A 20,158-nucleotide genomic window follows, 5' to 3' on the forward strand; every position below is an offset into this window, starting at 1 on the left:
TTTCCAGTAGTGTATGGATGTGAGAGTTGGACTATAAAGAAAGCTGAGCACTGAAGAATTGATGCTTTTGAGCTGTAGTATTGAAGAAGACTCTTGAGAGTCCCTTGGACTGCAAGAAGATCCAACCAGTCCATCCTAAAGGAAATCAGTCCTGAATGTTCATTGGAAGGACTGATATTGAAGCTGAAACTCCAATACTTTGGTCACCTGATGCGAAGAGCTGACTCATTTGAAAAGACTCTGACGCTGTGAAAGATTGAAGGCAAGAGAAGATGGGGATGACGGAGGATGAGATGGTTGGATGGCATCACTGACTCAGTGGACATTAGTCTGAGTAAACTCTGGGAGTTGGTGATGGACAGGGAATCCTGGTGTGCTGCAGTCCATGGGGTCACAAAGAGTTGGACACGACTGAGCAAATGAACTGAACTGATAATGCTCTTAATTCATATGGTAGAATCTCACCACACAACCAGTTCAGAAAGTCATATAATATCACTAACAAACTATAGAAAGCTGGACCCAATAATCCCACTTTCAAGAATTTATTCTAAGACAAGAAGTCAATAGAAGTTGATTTTTACTATGTGTGATGATGTTTGTGGATCCTTATGAAGAGCAAGTGGAAAAGGATGGTATGGAAACATGTTTAAGATTTCAGAAGACAAGTAATGCATCTGTTCAGTTTTTTGTAGTTATTGCTTTTTGGTTTTGATTTGGTTTTTTGGTGTGTGTGTGCATGCTTAACATTTTATTTTAAGGAAACATTACATAGACTGGATTGAATGAAAAAAGGAGCCACCAAACAAATTAATAAGACAGAGGTCATTTATTTTAATGGTCTCTGCATCTATTATTTCCCCTAGTGTCTCAGTGGTAAAGAATCCACCTGCCAATGCAGGAGACACAGGAGATGTGGGTTTGATCCCTGGATTGGAAAGATCCTCTGGAGGAGGAAATGGCAACCCACTCCAATATCCTTGCCTTGGAAATCCCATGGACAGAGCAGCATGACAGGCTACAGTAGGACATGACTTAGCAACTTAGCATGCTCGTGTCTCTTCTTGTATGAAATCTCAACAAAACCATGGAACAATCCATTGAAAACAAATCTGGCAAATTAGGTTCAGTGGAGATGTTAAACAAAAAGTAATTTTATAGACAGTGACATTATCTTAAAAGTAGCTTACATTTCTTTTCAAGAGGTATACATTGTAATTCCTCCTTGAATCTTTAGTTACTGTTGATTCCTTCCTGCAATTTCTCCCCATCTTATTTTTTCCATGTCTGACATTAGACAAATCTACATTTTCATTTCAAGAATGTATGTGAAGCAAAACTTTGAAGCAAAACACAAAAGGTAAATAGCATGAAACAAATTATTATGTCTATTCTCACTAACACACTTATCAACTGGTAACTTATAAAGTATAAAAAGAGTAGGTATTTCATTTGTGGCATACATTTTATCATTGATCAATAAAGCAAATGTACTAAAAATTTATTATATTCCAGTCTCTGTTGTAGCTATCCAGGCACAAATTCAAGTCTTTTCATTTCTCTAGGCTTCAACTTTCCTGTTTATGTTAGGTTTTTAAAAAATTATTATTTCTATCTTTAAAGTTTGTTATTTTTATTTTTTTGTCTGTGCTGAGTCTTGGTTCCTGCTCAGGCTTTTCTCTAGTTGCAGACAGCGGGGGCTACTCTGTATTTGTGGTATGTGGGCTTCTCACTGCAGTGGCGTCTCTTGCTGTAGAGCATCGAGCAGGCTTCAATGACTGCGGCGAGTGAGCTCAGTAGTTGTGGCTCCTGGGCTCAAGAGCACAAGCTCAGTAGTTAAGGTGCATGGGCTTAGCTGCTCCTCAGTATGTAGGATCCTCCCAGACCAGGGATCAAACCTGTGTCTCCTGTACTGGCAGGCAGATTCTTTACTACTGAGCCAGCAGGGAAGCCCTGTACTAAGTTTCTAAAGTATTTTTTAGTAGCATACATAAAAATTCCATCTGCAAAAGGATAGGCGCTAAGCCTAATGAAAGGAAAGAAATTCAGTTTGGGGAGTTGAATTATGAGTGAATTTTTTTCTGTCTTTTGTTTCGATGCATGGAAATGTTTTACAATAATAGTGATGAATAATATGCTTTTGAGAATTGCACCAGGTCATAAAAATAGACTTAAAAGAGAAAGACTAGAAAGAACAATTTTCGGGTAGGGGGCAAATAAGTCAATCAAGAGTCTCCTTCAATAAAATCATATGCCTTTTAGAAAAAAATCACTTAAAAATTTTTTTTCACTCACTGGAAGGAGTGAAAGGCGAAACAACACAAATTACCTTTTCTTTTGAAGACAGCGTGGGATGTACAAACTTCCTGTAGAGGAGGCTGGAGCCTTTTGTGTAGGGAGACAGCAGCCAGGCTACAAATGCTATTTTTAGTTCATAATAGAATGGAAACCTGGAGAGAGATGAGAAAAATACACATTCCATTAGGTTTTCAGCAACTCTGCCCTGAGTCTACAAAAGACAGAACCTGGGAGCACAGATAGCTCTCCTGCCTGCACACAGCCTGGTCCTCGGATTCCCATGAGTGTGTGTGCACACACGCACACCCAAGGTACAAGTCCAGGGCCTCTTTTGAAAACCAGTTCCTTTTCTGTGTGTGTGTGACCTCAATATGAGGCTTGTAGGACCTTAGTTCCCTGACCAGGAATTGAACCCAGGCACCTAGCAGGGAAAGCACAGCATCCTATCTATGGGACCAGCAGGGAGTTCGCAAAGCCTGTTCACGTTTTCTTTTGTTGTCAAACAAGCTAGGGACCCAGGGTCTCTCAGCAGTCACTCTATGACTGTGCCTGACAACAACTGGCACTTTCTGCCAGACTCTGTTCACTTCGGCTGGAGCTGGAGCTCCTGCAGGCCCATATGCCACAGCCACCCTTGCCTGAGTTCCCAGTCATTCACTCTTTACTGGAGGCCAAGAAGGGACAAACACCTGGAGGATTCACAGCAGGGCAGAGCTGACAAAGAATCTCCACTTAGAATAAAGCCTCTGTTCCTTGACTGCCTTCTTAGACCCCAGACAAGCCGGACAGGAGCCCAACTCTTGCAGGAAAGAGGATGCTACTTACCCTGCTCAAACCAACAGCAGACTTGGGGGAAGGGGGCAGGGAATAGAATATAAATAGTAAAATACAGGAAAGTCTGGCATGCTGCAGTCCATGGGGTCACAAAGAGTTGAGACACGACTAAGCAACTGAACAAGTACAATATATATAACTGCTTTACATACATATACTTACATATATATACATGTATGTATATTTATACTCCCTGAGAATCCCTTGGACAACAAGGACATCAAACCAGTCCATCCTAAAGGAAATCAGTCCTGAATGTTCATTGGAAGGACTGATGCTGAATCTGAAACTCCAACATTTTGGCCACCTGATGCGAAGAACTGACTCATTTGGAAAGACCCTGATGCTGGGAAAGATTGAAGGCAGGAGGAGAAGGGGACGACAGAGGATGAGATGATTGGATGGCATCACTGACTCGATGGACATGAGCTGGAGTAGGCTCCGGGAGTTGGTGATGGACAGGGAAGCCTGGCATGCTACCGTCCATGGGATCACAGAGAGTCAGACACAACTGAGCGACTGAACTGAACATATACATATAGTTTCAGGTGTACAACAAAGTGATTCAGCTGTACACCCAACACTAACACATCATTGTAAATCAACTATGAGTGCGTGCTAAGTCATTTCAGTCATGTCCGATTCTTTGCCACCCCATGGACTCTAGCCTGCCAGGCTCCTCTTTCCATGGGGTTCTCTAGCAAGAATACTGGAATGGTTCCCATGCCCTCCTCCAGGGGATCTTTCCAACCCAGGGATCAAACCCTTGTCTCATATATCTCCTGCTTTGGCAGGTGAATTCTTTACCACTACCGCCACCTATACTTCAATAGAAAAAAAACCTAAATTTTAAAAACCAACAGCAGGCAAAAAGGTTTTGATCATTTTGGTGCCAAAAGAAAGAAGAGTTGAAGGTATAGATAAAATGTAACTCTGAACTTTAAAGTCCTGGTACTACTCACTGATGTATCCCATGAACACTTCGCCAGCACCCACATGTGGCAGTTGGTGCTGGGCACCAAGAGGACACTGCGGAACAAAGAAGACCTGAGCCCTGTTCTCTTGGAGCTTCCCGTCTACCAGGAAACACAGATACGGTTCTGGCGTCCTCGGGACTGACAGTCCAGTCAAGGCAACAGAGATTACTCAAATCAAGACAATTAGTGTAGAAAAAACATCCTAGACAAGCACCATCAAGGGCCTCTGTTAACCCATGTGGTACTTCTGCACGTGTGAGAAAAAGGCCAGTCCTTCGACTGGATGCAGTCCTGTGAGCACATGACTTGCAAACAGGGCTTCACCTGAATTTCAGCTGTACTGGCTAGGTATCTTGTGCTATGAACAACCTGTGCAACTGTACTTGGCGGGTCAAATGGGTATTGACAGGTCTTTTTATTTTCTGTATTCTGCTGCTTTGCCATCTTGGGACCTTGCTGATGGAGAGGCTGCCTCTCTCATGGACACCACAACACAGGCTCCTGCCCCCACTTCCTTCCTCTGCTTCCTGATCTGCCCTGTGTGACTCTGCACAGCACACTGTGCCTCTAGGGATCTGTGTATCTTTTTAAAAATATTTATTTATTTATGTATTTGACTGTGCTGGGTCTTCACTGTCACACACAGGATCTTCAGTTGCAGCATGTCGACTCTTAGTTGCGGCATGTGGGATCTAGTTGCCTGACCAGGGATTGAACCCAGGATCCCCGCCCTGAGAGTGCGGACTCTTAGCCACTGGATCACCAGGGAAGTCCCTTGGGATCTGTGACGTTAACAAACTTATTCCTCATGACAGTCATTTCTGTGTCTGCATGTCTTGTGCTATGCTGTGCTTAGCCGCTCAGTCGTGTCCAACTCTGTGATGCCATGGACTGCAGCACGCCAGGGTCCTCTGTCCCTGGGGATTCTCCAGGCAAGAATACTGGAGTGGGTTGCCATGCCCTCCTCCAGGAGATCTTCCCAACCCATGGATCAAACCCAGGTCTCCTGCACTGCAGGCAGATTCTTTACCGTCTGAGCCACCAGGGAAGCCCAAGAATACTAAGGTGAGTAGACTATCCATTCTCTAGGGGAACTTACCAACCCAGGAATCAAACCAGGGCCTCCTGCATTGCAGGAGGATTCCTTACCAACTGAGCCACCAGGGAAGCCCCTCTGCGTGTCTTACCAGACTTAAAAACAAATCCTGGGTACCATTCAAACATGATGCTGTGAGGGAACATGACACCTGGGCAGGTTTGAGGCATCGGAAAAGTAAAGCCCTTCCAGGTCATCCTCGTGATAAGAGCAAACACAAACAGTAATTTCTAAGAAGACATTTCAGAGGTCTTTAACTCTCACATCACTCCAGACAGCAGCTCCACCCACCCCTTCTTTCCCCATCCTAGTCCACTGCCTTCTGCTCCTGGCAGGCCCTTCCTGAACGTTCCCCCAGCAACTAAAGGACACTTTCATGTCAAGATCGTTTAATGCTTCACAGCCAGAAAAGAGAAGGAGCTGAAGGAACAAAGATGTGATTCCCTCGTATTTGAACACTCTGGTGATTAACAGTGGAGGAAATTTGGTCTTGAAAACAAGTATTTGTCAGCCTCAAGGGGCAAATGAGCCTGGCAAGCTCAGGCACCAATCCAAGATACACAGATAATCCTAGGGGGAATCTGTCACACTGTGGCTGTTTTATTTATTATGTAAGAGATGTGCGTGTGCGTGTGTGGTTGTGTGTGTTTAATAGGTTGTGTGTGCACATAGTTGAAAAGATTCTAGAAGTCCAAAAGGGGACATAACAGAGTCTCTTTTCCATCTTGGATCCTTTTCCAAAAGCACAAAAGCATCATTGGTTTCTTGTAGATCCTTCCAGAAGTGGAATAGGGCTAAGATGTACAATCATGTGGGTATGTAGGACACCTGCAATGCTCCCTACACTCACTTGGTGGTATTCTCTGCTCCCCTTCACATCACACCTAACTTTCCCCACCACACATACAATTAACAGTACACTCTGGTGGCTTCAGCAATATGTGAACTGTGAACTTCCAGATGTTCAAGATGGTTTTAGAAAAGGCAGAGGAACCAGAGATCAAATTGGCAAAATCCACTGGATCATCGAAAAAGCAAGAGAGTTTCAGAAAAACATCTATTTCTGCTTTACTGACTATGCCAAAGCCTTTGACTGTGTGGATCAAAACAAACTGTGGGAAGTTCTGAAAGAGATGGGAATACCAGACCACCTGACCTGCCTCTTGAGAAAGCTATATACAGGTCAGGAAGAAACAGTTAGAACTGAACATGGAACAACAGACTGGTTCCAAATAGGAAAAGGAGCACATCAAGGCTATATATTGTCACCCTGCTTATTTAACTTATATGCAGACTACATCATGAGAAACGCTGGGCTGGATGAAGCACAAGCTGAGATCAAGATTGCTGGGAGAAATATCAATAACCTCAGATATGCAGATGACACCACCCTTATGGCAGAAAGTGAAGAAGAACTAAAAAGCCTCTTGATGAAAGTGAAAGAGGAGAGTGAAAAAGTTGGCTTAAAGCTCAACATTCGGAAAAGTAAGATCATGGCATCTGGTCCCATCACTTCATGGCAAATAGATGGGGTAACAGGGGAAACAGTGACTGACTTTATTTTGGGGGGCTCCAAAATCACTGCAGATGGTGATTGCAGCCATGAAATTAAAATTAAATTTCCTTCCTTTACTTCTTGGAAGGAAAGTTATGACCAACCTTGATAGCATATTAAAAAGCAGACACATTACTTTGTCAACAAAGGTTCATCTAGTCAAGGCTATGGCTTTTCCAATGGTCATGTATGGATGTGAGAGTTGGACTATAAAGAAAGCTGAGTGCCGAAGAACTGATGCTTTTGAACAGTGGTGTTGAAGAAGACTCTTGAGAGTCCCTTGGACTGCAAGGAGATCCAACCAGTCCATCCTAAAGGAGATTAGTCCTGGGTGTTCATTGGAAGGACTGATGCTGAAGCTGAAACTCCAATACTTTGGCCATCTTATGCGAAGAGCTGACTCATTGGAAAAGACCCTGATTCTGGGAGGGATTGGGGACAGGAGGAGAAGGGGACGATGGAGGATGAGATGGTTGGATGGCAATGGACATGGGTTTGGGTGGACTCCAGGAGTTGGTGACGGACAGGGAGGCCTGGCATGCTGCGGTTCATGGGGCCTCAAAGAGTTGGACATGACTGAGCGACTGAACTGAAATGAACTGGAAATTTTCTCATACCAGTACATGGAGAGTGGTTTCTCTATTTTTTTTTTTTTTTTGGCTGCTCCATGTGACTTGCAGGATCTTAGTTCTCTGGCCAAGGATTGAACCTGGACCCAGGGCAGTGAAAGCACTGAGTCCTAACCACTGGACCACCAGGGAATTCCCCAGGCCTTACCCTTCTTAATGGCTGTATAGGGGGCATGAGCATCTACCCAGCCCCCCACAGATGGATATTTACGAAGGTCACAACCTTTAGCTACTACAACAGAGCTGCCGTGAATCTCCTGGAGTATGCTTCTTTATGTCCTGATGCTAATGTACCTTTAAGAAAATGCTCAGAAGTGAAATTTCTGCAGGTATCTGATTTATAGATAGAAGCTGCGCTTTTGTGCAAGCACGGATACAAGAGCCTGGTTCCCCCCAGCCTCAGGCTCACAGTGTAGGACAGTGTAAGAGTCTGCCCCAGGTGATGAGGATTGGCGGGGTGGGGGGTGAGGGGGGAGGATGGGCATTAGATCCTGAGCAGTTCTTCTGAGCTGCTGGAGCCCCTGTATTCTCTGGTCAGCCTGCTACTAAGCCTCCTTGTTCTTCCAGATCTTTCCTGTGCACCCCATCCACATTAACATGACTTTAAAAAAAATTTTTTTATTTTTAGTTGCACTGGGTCTTCATTGCTGTGTTAGTCACTTAGTCATATCTGACTATTTGTGACTTCATGGACTGTAGCCCACCAGGTTCCTCTGTCCATGGGGATTCTCCAGGCAAGAATACTGGAGTGGGTTTCCATTTCTTTCTCCAGGTTAATTGCTGTACATAGGCTTTCTCTAGTTGTGGTGAGTGGGTGCTACTCTTAGCAATCACTACATGTTCTTTCAATTTTTTTCCTCAAGCTTTTTTCCTGCCCCACTTTCTATTCAAAGACAACTGCTGGCTTATTGAGTGATTCATTCAGTTGGGAAAATTCAACTGAAAAGCTGTGAGGTAAGGGACCTAGGCTAAGCAGTTCATGGAAACCAAAGCTGGGTAGAAACATCCTCGCCCTTAGTGGTTTGTCATCTACCAAGACAGCAAGACCAACAGGTAACCCTGTAATGTGCAGCGAGTAATGGAACAATGTCTCAGTGAGGCTCAAGGGCTTTGCTTCTCTCTGAATCGTCATCCATTGCTCACAAACATCCACCTCATAATTCTTACTATGTATCTGGCCAAAGGTCCATATAGTCAAAGCTATGGTTTTTCCAGTAGTCATGTATGGATGTGAGGGTTGGACCATAAAGAAGGCTGAGCACCAAAGAAGTGATGCTTTTGAATTGTGGTACTGGAGAAGATTCTTGAGAGTCCCTTGGACAGCAAGGAGATCAAACAAGTCAATCCTAAAGGAAATCAACCCTGAATATTCATTGGAAGGACTGATGCTGAAGCTGAAACTCCAGCATTTTGGTCACCTGATGCAAAAAGCCAACTCAGTGGAAAAGACCCTGATGCTGGGAAAGATTGAAGGAAGGAGGAGAAGGGGGCAACAGAGGATGAGATGGTTGAATGGCAACACTGACTCAATGGACAAGAGTTTGAGCAAACTCTGGGAGAGGGTGAAGGACAGGGAAGCCTGGCATGCTGCAGTCCATGGAGTCGCAGGGAGTCAGACACAACTTAGTTACTGGACAACAACAAAATTCTATGAGGATAAGTCCTTGAATTGCCCTGATCTTGAGAATTAGGATGTATTTGAGGAGAAAAAGCCAGATGAACCCATCATATCCAAGGCATCTGTACAGCACTCAGGTGCATTTCTATGCTCCCAATATAATACTGTCACACTCAAGAGGGTAAGAGTTTTCTTTTTTTCTCAGTCAGGCCGGGTGGCCTGCCAAATCTGTTTCCCCAACCAGGGATCAAACAAAAGCCTCAACACTGAAAGCTCTGTGCCCTAACCACTGGACTGCCAGGGAATTTCTAAGAGTTTTCAAAAAGGGTTGGGCAAGTGATGAAACTGTCAAAAATACAAGCAATTAATGTGTATAGAAAATTTCTGGAAGAAACAACAACTGACTTTGACCATGCTAACCTCTGGGGAGAGAGCCAAGGGCCTGGGGGAGGAGAGACTTACTTTTTAGTGTATTGTTTCAATTTAATTTTGCCATGTGCATGTAGTATTATATAATTTTTTAAAAATTAAATGAAATAATCTACACAGATTGTGAAACAAACCACCATCCTATCTCTTCTGTGACCATACACAGCTGCTGTTTTCATCAAGATAGAAAGCTTTTAAAAGTTACCTATGAAGAGAGAACTGTTCTAAGGGTGAGGTGGAGAGAGCAGGGTGGGGATGGATGAGTAAAGAGTGAGAGCAAAAGTATAAACATGAGGGGTGATTTCCAGTCCAGGAAGTGAACAGAAGTGAAAGATGCTTCTAGGATGCCAGAAGGTGTAGAACTACCTCCCCACTTTTTAAATTATAAACAGAACTTAGAGCTGCTGAATTGGGGTCCATTCCCTGGAAGGGAAAGAGGCTCTGTCTGTCTGATAGGCCTGTTCTATATCCAATCCCAGGGTGAAAGCAAGGATGGAGAGGGAGGGCTATCCCAGAAGGAGACCAGGATCTGTGATACCTGGAGGTTGGCAGGAAAAGACAGAGCCGGCTGAGGCATGTCCAGACTGTAAGCTGAGACAGGTACAGGTGGTAGTGGTTCAGCTGCAAGTCGTGTCCAACTCTTGCAACCACATGGACTATAGCCCACCAGGTTCCTCTGTCCATGGGATTTCCCAGGCAAAAATACTGAAGTGGGTTGCCATTTCCTTCTCCAGGGGATCTTCCCGAACTACGGATCAAACCTGGGTCTCCTGCATTGCAGGTGGATTCTTTACCAACTGAGCCATCAGGGAAGTAAGGCAGGCAGGGAAGGATCCGATGGGCCCTTCCCTGCAGAAGCGGAGCCCAAGGGCCAGGAGACAGGCAAGGGACCCTCACTTTCCACCCACAAACTGCCTGGACAGTGAGAGCTCAGAGAGACCAAGGAGGGACCAGATGACGCCTCTACACGGGTCAGGAAGAGAGGGGGGTTCTGTCCACACTGCACACACACTCCAAATACACCAGCTATCAGATGCCTTCCTGTGACAGGCAGCATTTTGATCCTATAAACTTCCTCCCCATGTTACCCACCAATATGTTACCTCACATGGCGTAACGGATTCTACAGGTGTAATTAAGGTAATTAATCTTCTGACTTTCAGTTAGGGAGATTGGGACTTTCCTGATGGTCCAGTGGTTAAGAATCTGCCTTCCAATGCAAGGGATGCAGGTTCAATCCTGGGTCGGGAGACTAAATCTGTGCACTGCAACTATTGAGCCCACATGCCACAGTGAAGACTCAGCATAGCCAAAAAAAGAAAGAAAGAAAGAAAAGAAAACTGAACACAGGAAAATTTCAAAGTTCAAGTCAATAAGATAGGGAGATTATATTAAATTATTGGTGTGGGCTTAATCTAATTACATGATACCTTAAACAAAAAGGCAGAGACCATTCTCTGGCTGGTAACAGAAGAGGACAGAAATGACATGCCATTGTTGGCTTGAAGATGACAGGATGTCACATGTCAAGGGAGTGGGGAACCTCAGTCCTACAGCCCGAAGGAATTGACTCTGCCAATAACCTGAACAAACCTGGAAGTGGAATCTCCCTAGAGCCTCCAGATAAGAGCCTGGGCTGACCCACACCCTGGTTTTGGTCTCGTGAGCTTCTCAGCAGAGGACCAGTTTACTCTACTTGAACTTCTAATTCACAGAAACTGTGAAATTATAAATTTGTTCTGTTTAAGGATGCTAAATTTTTAGTAATCTGTTATGGCAGCAATAGAAAAGTAATACACCTCCCCCAAATCAAAATTAAATCAACCCCAGAAATAGTTGTTGACACTTGCATTGCCATACCCTTCTCCAGGGCATCTTCCTGACCCAGGGATTGAACCTGAGTCTCTTTATGTCTCCTGCATTGGCAGGCAGATTCTTTACCACTGGTGCCACCAGGGAAGTCTATTTATCAGGCATGAGACTGAAATTCCAGGATCATGGGTTAAACATATCCCAGCTATTAGGGAGCAGCACATCCATCATTAGGTAGGATTTTCACCCAGCAAAGTGGTTGAAATGCCAGGACCCACAGGAAAGAGCTCATGAGACTAACATTCTTCCCCCTAGTGTTCATGATAAAGGACGAGAGGACAGCAGGAGGCCACCAGTGCCAGCCAGAAGGAGGGCATTGAGACAGAAGACTGGACCACAAGAAGTGCTGGCATGCTCTCTCTCTCTTTTATTAATTGCAGGACAATTGCTTTACAGTGTTGCATTGGTTTCTGCTGTACAACACTGCAAATCAGTCATAACTACATATTTATATCCCCTTCCTCTTGGGCCTCCCTTCCTGCCCCCATTCCACCCCTCTAGTTCATCACAGAGCACCAGGTTGGGCTCCCTGTGTTATTAATGTATTAGCACCTTCCCACTAGCTATCGACTTTACACATGATAGTGTACATATGTCAATGCTACGCTATGAATTCATCCCACCCTCTCGTTCCCCCACTGTGTCCACAAGTCTATTCTCTACATCCGTGTCTCCATTCCTTCCCTGCAATTAGGTTCATCAGTACCATCTTTCTAGATTCCATATATACGTTTTAATATACTATATTTGTTTTCCTCTTTCTGACTTACTTCACTCTGTATAAAAGGCTCTAGGTTTATCCATCTCACTAGAATTGACTCAAATTCATTTTTTATGGCTGAGTGATATTCCACTGTATATATATACCACAACTTCTTTATCCATTCATCTGTTGATGGACATGTAGGTTGTTTTCATACCCTGGCTACTGCAAATAGTGCTGCAGTGAACACTGGGGTAACATGTGTCTTTTTGAATTGTGATTTTCTCAGAGTATATGCGCAGTAATGGGACTGCTGGGTCATATGGTGGCTATGATCCTTAATCGATTACACAGTCCTCACTAGGTCCAGCCTATTCTCCTCATCTCCACGAGATAGAAAGGAGCCTCCCCACTGAAACTCTGATCAAAATGCGGTTTGCCTCCTAGTGCCAGCCCATGGGGCCTAGGGAAGGGAAAAAAATGGCTCAGCAGAGTTCTGTCTCCACTCCTAGAGACTCAGCCCATCTCCAGTCTGTTGTTTACCTGGGCACAGAACAGGGCTGGATGGCATAAGCATATTAAATTAGGTAATCCAGATTCCTTCCTTCCAGCTTGAGGTCATAATAGCTGAGACATCTATCTCTCCCAGTGGAGATGAAAGCCAGGCTCCTTCAGTGGAAAAACTACATACACTCTGAGCCAAGACAGGAGTCAGTGAAGTAGTGTTCAGAGAAGTAGATGTCTTTGATCCAGGACACCCCAAAGAGTAAGTCCAGATGAATCCTTTTTTGGATGAGAACTTTTTTCTCCAAAATGGAAATATCCTTTTTATTTTTTCTGATGATATTTGATCATGGTAAAACATGCAAAGAACACAGCAGATGTGAAACTGACCTCATGATCCCAAACTGCTGAAATAACCCTAGTTAAGTGATGAATATTTTCCATACTATTTTAGTATACATTCACATGTGCATAAACTCAGATGCTTCAGATATAAACAGGATGCTATATATTATTTACAACCTCTTTTAGCTAAGACACAATATATCAGTACAAACACATAGCTTATGATTTTCACTTGATTCACTGCTATAACTGTACTGGTCATGAGAGAAAAAAAGCTGTCGGTCAAAAGGGAATAGATTAAATAAATAACAGTCCATCTATACCATGAAATTCTGCTGCTGCTGCTGCTAAGTCGCTTCAGTCATGTCTGACTCTGTGCAACCCCACAGACGGCAGCCCACCAGGCTCCACCATCCCTGGGATTCTCCAGGCAAGAACACTGGAGTGGGTTGCCATTTCCTTCTCCAATGCATGAAAGTGAAAAGTGAAAGTGAAGTTGCTCAATCGTGTCCGACTTTTAACCACCCCATGGACCGCAGCCTACCAGGCTCCTCCATCCATGGGATTTTCCAGGCAAGAGTACTGGAGTGGGGTGCCACTGCCTTCTCCGAATGAAATTCTATGTGGCCTTTAAAAAAAAGTAAGTAGATCTGTTTATGCTTTCATGAAAGTATTTTTAAAAATAAATTTAAAAAACAAAGTAAGACCTATTAGGTATACTATAGTTGTTCGGTCTCCTAGTCATGTCCAGCTCTTCAAGGCCCTATGAACTGCAGTATGCCAAGTCTCCCTGTCCCTCACCATCTTCCAGAGTTTGCTCAAGTTTATGTAAATTGCATTGATGATGCCGTCCAGCCATCTCATCCTCTGATGCCCTCTTCTCCTTTGGCTCTCAACCTTTCCCAGCATCAGGGACCTTTCCAACAAGCATCTGTTCACATCAGATGATCAAAATACTGGAGCTTTAGCTTCAGCATCAATCCACCCAGTGAATATTCAGGGTAGATCTCCCTTAACATTGACTGGTTTCATCTCCTTGCTGTCCAAGGAACTTTCGAGGGTCTTCTCCAGCACCACAGTTTGAAGGCATCAATTCTTTGGTGTTCTGCCTTCTTTACAGTCCAACTCTCACAACCACACATGACCACTGGGAAGACCATAGCCTTGGCTATATGGACCTTTGTTGGCAGAGTAATGTCTCTGCTTTCCAACACACTGTCTAGGTTTGTCATCGTTTTCCTGCCAAGAAGCAATAATCTTCTGGTTTCATGGCTGCAGTCACCATCTGCAGTGATTCTGGAGCCCAAGGAGAGGAAATCTGTCACTAGTTCCACCTTTCCCCCTTCTATTTGCCATATAATAATGGGGCCGGATGCCACGATCTTAGTTTTTTTAATATTTAGTCTTAAGCCAGTTCTTTCACTCTACTTCTTCACTCTCATCAAGGGGCTCTTAGTTCCTCTTCACTTTCTGCCATTAAAGAGATATCATCTGCATATCTGAGGTTGTTGATGTTTCCCCTGCCTATCTTGATTCCAGCTTGTAACTCATTCAGTCGAGCATTTCTCATGATGTGCTCAGTGTACAGGTTAAACAAACAGGGTGACAGTAGACAGCCCTGTTGCATTATTTCTCAATCTTGAGCCAATCACTTGTTTCAGACAGGGTTCTAACTGTTGCTTCTTGACCCGCATACAGATTTCTCAAGAGACAGGTAAGATGGTCTGGTATTCCAATCTCTCTAGGAACTTTCCACAGTTTGTCATAATCCACAGAGTGAAAGGCTTTAGCATAGTCAATGAAACAGAGATAGAAGTTTTTCTGAAATTCCCTTGCTTTCTCTATAATCCAGTGAATGTTGGCAGTTTGATCTCTAGCTCCTCTTCCTTTTCTAAACCCAGTTTAGACATCTAGAAGTTCTCGGTTTGCATAATGCTGAAGCATACAGTGCTGTATGTCGTGCTTAGTCACTCAGTCATGTTCAACTCGTCGTGACCCCATGGACTGTAGCCCACCAGGCTCCTCTGTCCATGGGATTCTCCAGGCAAGAGTACTGGAGTGGGTTCCCATGCCCTCCTCCAGGGGATCTTCCCAACCCAGGGATCGAACCCAGGTCTCCTGCATTGCAGGCAGACTCTTTGTCTGAGCTACCAGGGAAGTCCAAAGCATTTGGTACATCCTTAAAAAAAAGGAAAAGTATGTGTATATGTGTGTACCCCTGAATATTCATTGGAAGGACTTTTTCTGAAGCTCCAATATTCTGGCTACCTGATGTGAAGAGCCAATTCACTGGAAAAGACCCTGATGCTGGGAAAGATTTAAGGCAAAAGTAGAAGGGGATGGCAGAGGATGAGATGGTTGGATGACATTATCAACACAGTGAACATAAATTTGAGTAAATTCTGAGAGATAGTGAGGACAAGTGTGCTATAGTCCATGGAGTCACCAAGAGTCGGACACAACTTAGCAACTGAACAACAACAAAAGTGTGTGTGCATATACACACGCACACATTTTTAAAAATTGTATACAACTGTGAAAAGCAGTAATGGCGAGAGTGAATGGTGCCGGGGAGAAATCTAGTTTTATTGCACACTTTTGTGTATTGTTTCTTATTTTCCTTTTAATTTTTTAACATATGAATGCTTCTTTACCAACTCCATTAATTGAAGAATTTTGTTTATCTTGCCCATCATTATAAGAACAATACCTGCTCTGATAAGGGCATTCAATAAATATTTACTTGAAGAACAACTTCATAGACTAGTTGATTTGAAATGTTCCAGTGAACATCCTTGCACCTGCTTCTCTGCTGATTAGGTTTAAGACTGTTGTCAGACCTTTTCCACCTCTCCCTTGAGACTAGGCAACATCTTTCTTGGAAAAGTCCCAATTCCTGGAGTACTTACCAACAAAGGAAGATGTCGGTGAATGTCTCTGCTGTGGTGAATAGTGCAAATATAATCCAGTACATCATCCATTTGACCTGTTGAAAGAAAAAGCAACAAAGCTAGCAAAAAAGGTCAAGGATGAATGGTTGCCAACTTCAAGAGAACAGGCTCCAACAGCAGATGTTGAGATGGGTCCAGGCAGCCTGGCCTACTCTGGTCATTCCTTCTCCTATCCTTCCCCAGGTTAGTCCAGTTCCACTCCAGACCCTGGGACTGCAAGCAAATAGGCCATTTCCACAACTGACCCAGGGTCAAGCTCAAAGTAGACTTTAGGTGGCCTTCACTAGCCCTCAGGTGAGCCAGTGAGACCTGAAGACCAGCAGTGACTCAGGATTCAGTCAGGTCACTTTGCCAGGACTAACATCAGGTGAATAAAGTTTCTGAGCTTCCACAGAGACATACTCTGGGATGAACTTTAACCTGGCCATATTCTCTGAGATAGAATAATGGTAATCCTCACTGGTCACTTAAAAACACTTCTGAGGACTTCCCTGGTGGTCCAGTGGTTAGGACTCAGAGCTTCCACCGCAGGGGGCACAGGTTAGATCCCTGGTGGGGAACTAAGATTCCACATGCTGAGGTACAGCAAAACAAGCAAACAAAAAACTCTTTCATGTGGGAAAGCCCTCACAGAATCCGGATCTTGTCTTTTAATCTCCCCCATGTGACCATCCTTCTCCATTTCTACTGTTTCTCTTCCCCAGTTGAAGCCTTGGTTTCCCCCTCCCTTCCCCCCACTCGTGCTCTCTTCAACTACTGTAAGAGTCTCCTAACTACTTCCCTGCCCCTTGACTTTCCTCTTACCAATCCATCTTACAAACTATCCCCACACTAATCCCCCACAAAGCATGAACTCATCCTACTAACCTTCCATTTAAAATCTTCTAGCCTGCAGAATAAAGTCCCAAGCCCTTAGTCTGCTCCTCCTGTTTTTTTGAAATGGTGGGGTAGTTTGTATTGGACTAATCCTCTTGCCAATAATGATAATAAACTCAGAACAAAATATTTTATTTTATTCTATCTATCTTTGGCCACACCGTGTGGCATGTGGGAGATCTTAGTTCCCTGACCAGAGATTGAACCCACACCCTCAGCATCAAAAGCACAGAGTCCTAACCACTCAGCTGCCAGGGAATTCCCTAAACAAAATATTTTAATATAACTGTATGAAGGCTAGAAAAGCTATCAAAAGCCGGCAGAAACTGGAAAGGATCCAACTCTTGAAATGTGGGGACCACACAGAGTAAATCCACATGGATGCAGCTAGAGAAACCACCTGGCCAGCAAATCATGGGGCAGACAGAACTCCAGAAGAAACCCATAGCCAAATTTGCCTGAGGAAGTGGAAAATAAGAGTTTTAGACTGTCAAAGATGCTGGAAAATGAAAAGGAAAAATCCTCAGTAAAAGGGAAGCATAAGTCATAAACCAAACTCACATATAAATTCCTTTCAATTTCTTAGCTGGCTCCTGAATTGTACAGAATCAGGTACTATTCCAAGGTGGCTGAGTAAAATACAGCTAGGAAGTGGAGAGGTGAGCAGAGATTCAGTTTCTGCCCACTACAGGAGAAACAGAGTTTGGAGTTCAAGTTTTGCCTAATTAGAGGAGGTTGGTAAACATTTGGGAATTTCCAGGGGAACATCTAAAAGGTCATACTTCAGGAATAAAAATTACAACCTAGGATTTAAGAGATTAGCTCTAGGATTAAAAGTAAAACTGAAATACACCTGCCCCAAGAAAATGTAAAACTTAACTACCACAAGATCAAGATGATCTGTCAGAAGTTAACTGCCTGCTAGAATAAAAACTAACATTCTTCACAAGAAGACAACACAGATCTGGAATTCCTATGATGAAGTATACATAAAAATTCCAACAAACAAAAAAGGTGTATATATATGTGTGTGTGTGTGTATATATATATATATATATATATATGAAGAAACAGGAAAATATACTCCATGGTTAAGAGAAAAACTAGTCAATAGAAACAGATCTGTATTTGACTTAGATGTTGCAATTGGCAAAGATGTTAAAAAGTATAAATGTGTATTGAGACAACTAAATATTCATACGTAAAAGAATGAAGATGGACTTCTACCTCATATTATATACAAAAAGTGAACTCAAAATGGATCAGAGACTTAAATGTAATAAACTTACAAGAAAACACAGGAGTAAATTTTTGCCGCCTTGGGTTAAAAAATGTTTTCTTAGATGTGACACCAAAAACACAACCAACAAAAAAAGAAAATAGATATATTAGACCTTGTAAAAATTTAAAATTTTTGTTCTTCAAAAGATACCATCAAGAAAGTGAAAAGACAACCCACAAAAGGGGGGAAATATTTGCAAATTTGTATCTGACAAAGTATTTGTATTGAAATAATAAAGAACTTATATAGCACAACAATAAAAAGATCAAACCCAGGTCTCCTGCACTACAGGCAAATTCTTTACCAACTGAGCTACTAGGGAAGTCCCAATAAAAAGACAAATAACCCAATTTAAAATGTGTCAAAGGCCCATATCTTTTAGAAAATGAATCAGCAATTAATCCAACACCCATTTATGATAAAAGACCTGAATAGCCAATATGATACTAAAGAAGAGAAACAAAGTCAGAGAACTGATGCTGTCTAATTTTAAGACTTACTATAAAGTTACAATAATCAGGAGAGTGTGGTATTAGTGAAATAACAAATATATCAAATAGACTAGACAAATAGAATAGACAGCCTCCAAACAGACTGCACAAATACAATCAACTGATCCTTGACAAAGGAACAAAGGCAATTTGATGGAGAAAAGATAGTTTTTTCAATAAGTGGTGCTGGGAACAATTGGATATTTACATTCAAAAAACAAATAGATGTAGGCACTGATCTTACATCTTTCACAAAAATTAACTAAAACTATAAAATTTCTAGAAGATAACACAAGAGAAAACCTAGGTGATCTGGAATTTAGTAATTAGTCTTTTAACACACCACCATGACCCACAGAAGAAAAAAATGATAAGCCAGACTTCATTAAAATGAAAAATTTCTGCTCTGCAAAAGATATTGGTTTTTAAAAAAAAGATATCGTTAAGAGAATGAAAAGACAAGCCACAGACTGGGAGAAAATATTTGCAATACATATATCTGAAAAGGGACTTGTATCCAAAATATTCAAAGAATACTTAAAACTCAACAACAACAAAAATAACAACCCAATTTTAAAAATGGCAAAAAATCTGAACATATATCTCACCAAAGAAGATATATAGCAACTTAATAACAGATATTTTGTTATAAGATTTTTTTTTTTTTTTACCACCACTTAACAAGACACTTATCCTAGGAGGAAAAGGATGGGTTCAGTATTATTTTTTTAAGTATAAATATGTTAAAAAATCTATAGGAAAAGGTAGGTATAATGAGTGAAGAGATGGGAGATTTCAAGAGTAAGAAGGAAAATCTTTAAAAAGAACTAAATGACATCCTCGAACTGAAAAACACAATATCTGAAAAAAAAATGCTTTTAATTATTGAATGGAATTTATAGCAGTTTGGACAACAAAAGATCTGTGAACTTGAAGACAAGACAACATAGTCAACCAGGCCAAAGCCTAGGTTACGGGATGGGATGGGGGATGAAGAGTCTCAATACCTGAGGAACAGGCATCAAGCAGTCAAATATACATGGAATAGGAAATTGAGAGAAGAGAAAAAAGAGAATTGGACAGAAAAATTATTTGAAGAAATACTGCCTAAAGTTTTCCAAAATTTGACCAACATATCACACCCACAAAACCCAGTGATTTGAAGCAAGATAAATATGAAGAAAACCACATCTAGCCACATCATAGTAAAACCACTAAAAAACAAAGAGAAAATCTTAAGTTGGGGGGGGGGGGAAGACATTACATACAGGGGAATGACAGTAAGAATTACAATTGACTTTTTATCAGAAACAATGAATACCAGAAGAAAATGAATAACATCTTTAAAGTGCCACACACACACACACACACAAATAGTCCCAACCTATAATTCTATACCCAGCAAAAATATCTTTCAAAAACCAAAGGCAGTTCTGGTGAATCTCATTGCCTTTGTGACACTGAAACATGTGGCAAAGTAGATCAATTAGAGGCCTTCTCTATTTAGAAAAACAGAATAATCCCTTGGGAACAAGGCTGGCTTAGTCCATCAAAAGAAACTTAACTGTGACACTATATACTACCAAGGTTATCTGCAGCTGAATGGGCTTCTTAGCAGGGAGCCAACAATCTTATCTAGCTGTAAACTCCATGGCATACTGGGGCCCAGGATCTAAGAATTCCCAACACTGGTATCCA

General features: G+C 42.4%; 1 protein-coding gene across 9 annotated transcripts in view; it reads right to left on the reverse strand.

The window, feature by feature from the left end:
• Positions 1–20,158, reverse strand: part of REEP1 (receptor accessory protein 1) — a 127,914-nt gene that overhangs the window by 39,960 nt on the left and 67,796 nt on the right. For all 9 annotated transcript variants that reach the window (XM_065929147.1, XM_065929146.1, XM_065929145.1 and 6 more), the window contains exons 3-4: positions 15,770–15,846; positions 2,330–2,450 (exon numbers count right to left, since the gene is read on the reverse strand). In XM_065929147.1, coding sequence (XP_065785219.1) covers positions 2,330–2,450; positions 15,770–15,846 — 198 coding nt within the window. The remainder of the gene's footprint in view (positions 1–2,329; positions 2,451–15,769; positions 15,847–20,158) is intronic.

Source organism: Muntiacus reevesi, chromosome 3 (assembly GCF_963930625.1).
Source record: "Muntiacus reevesi chromosome 3, mMunRee1.1, whole genome shotgun sequence".
Classification (NCBI taxonomy): Eukaryota; Metazoa; Chordata; class Mammalia; order Artiodactyla; family Cervidae; genus Muntiacus; species Muntiacus reevesi.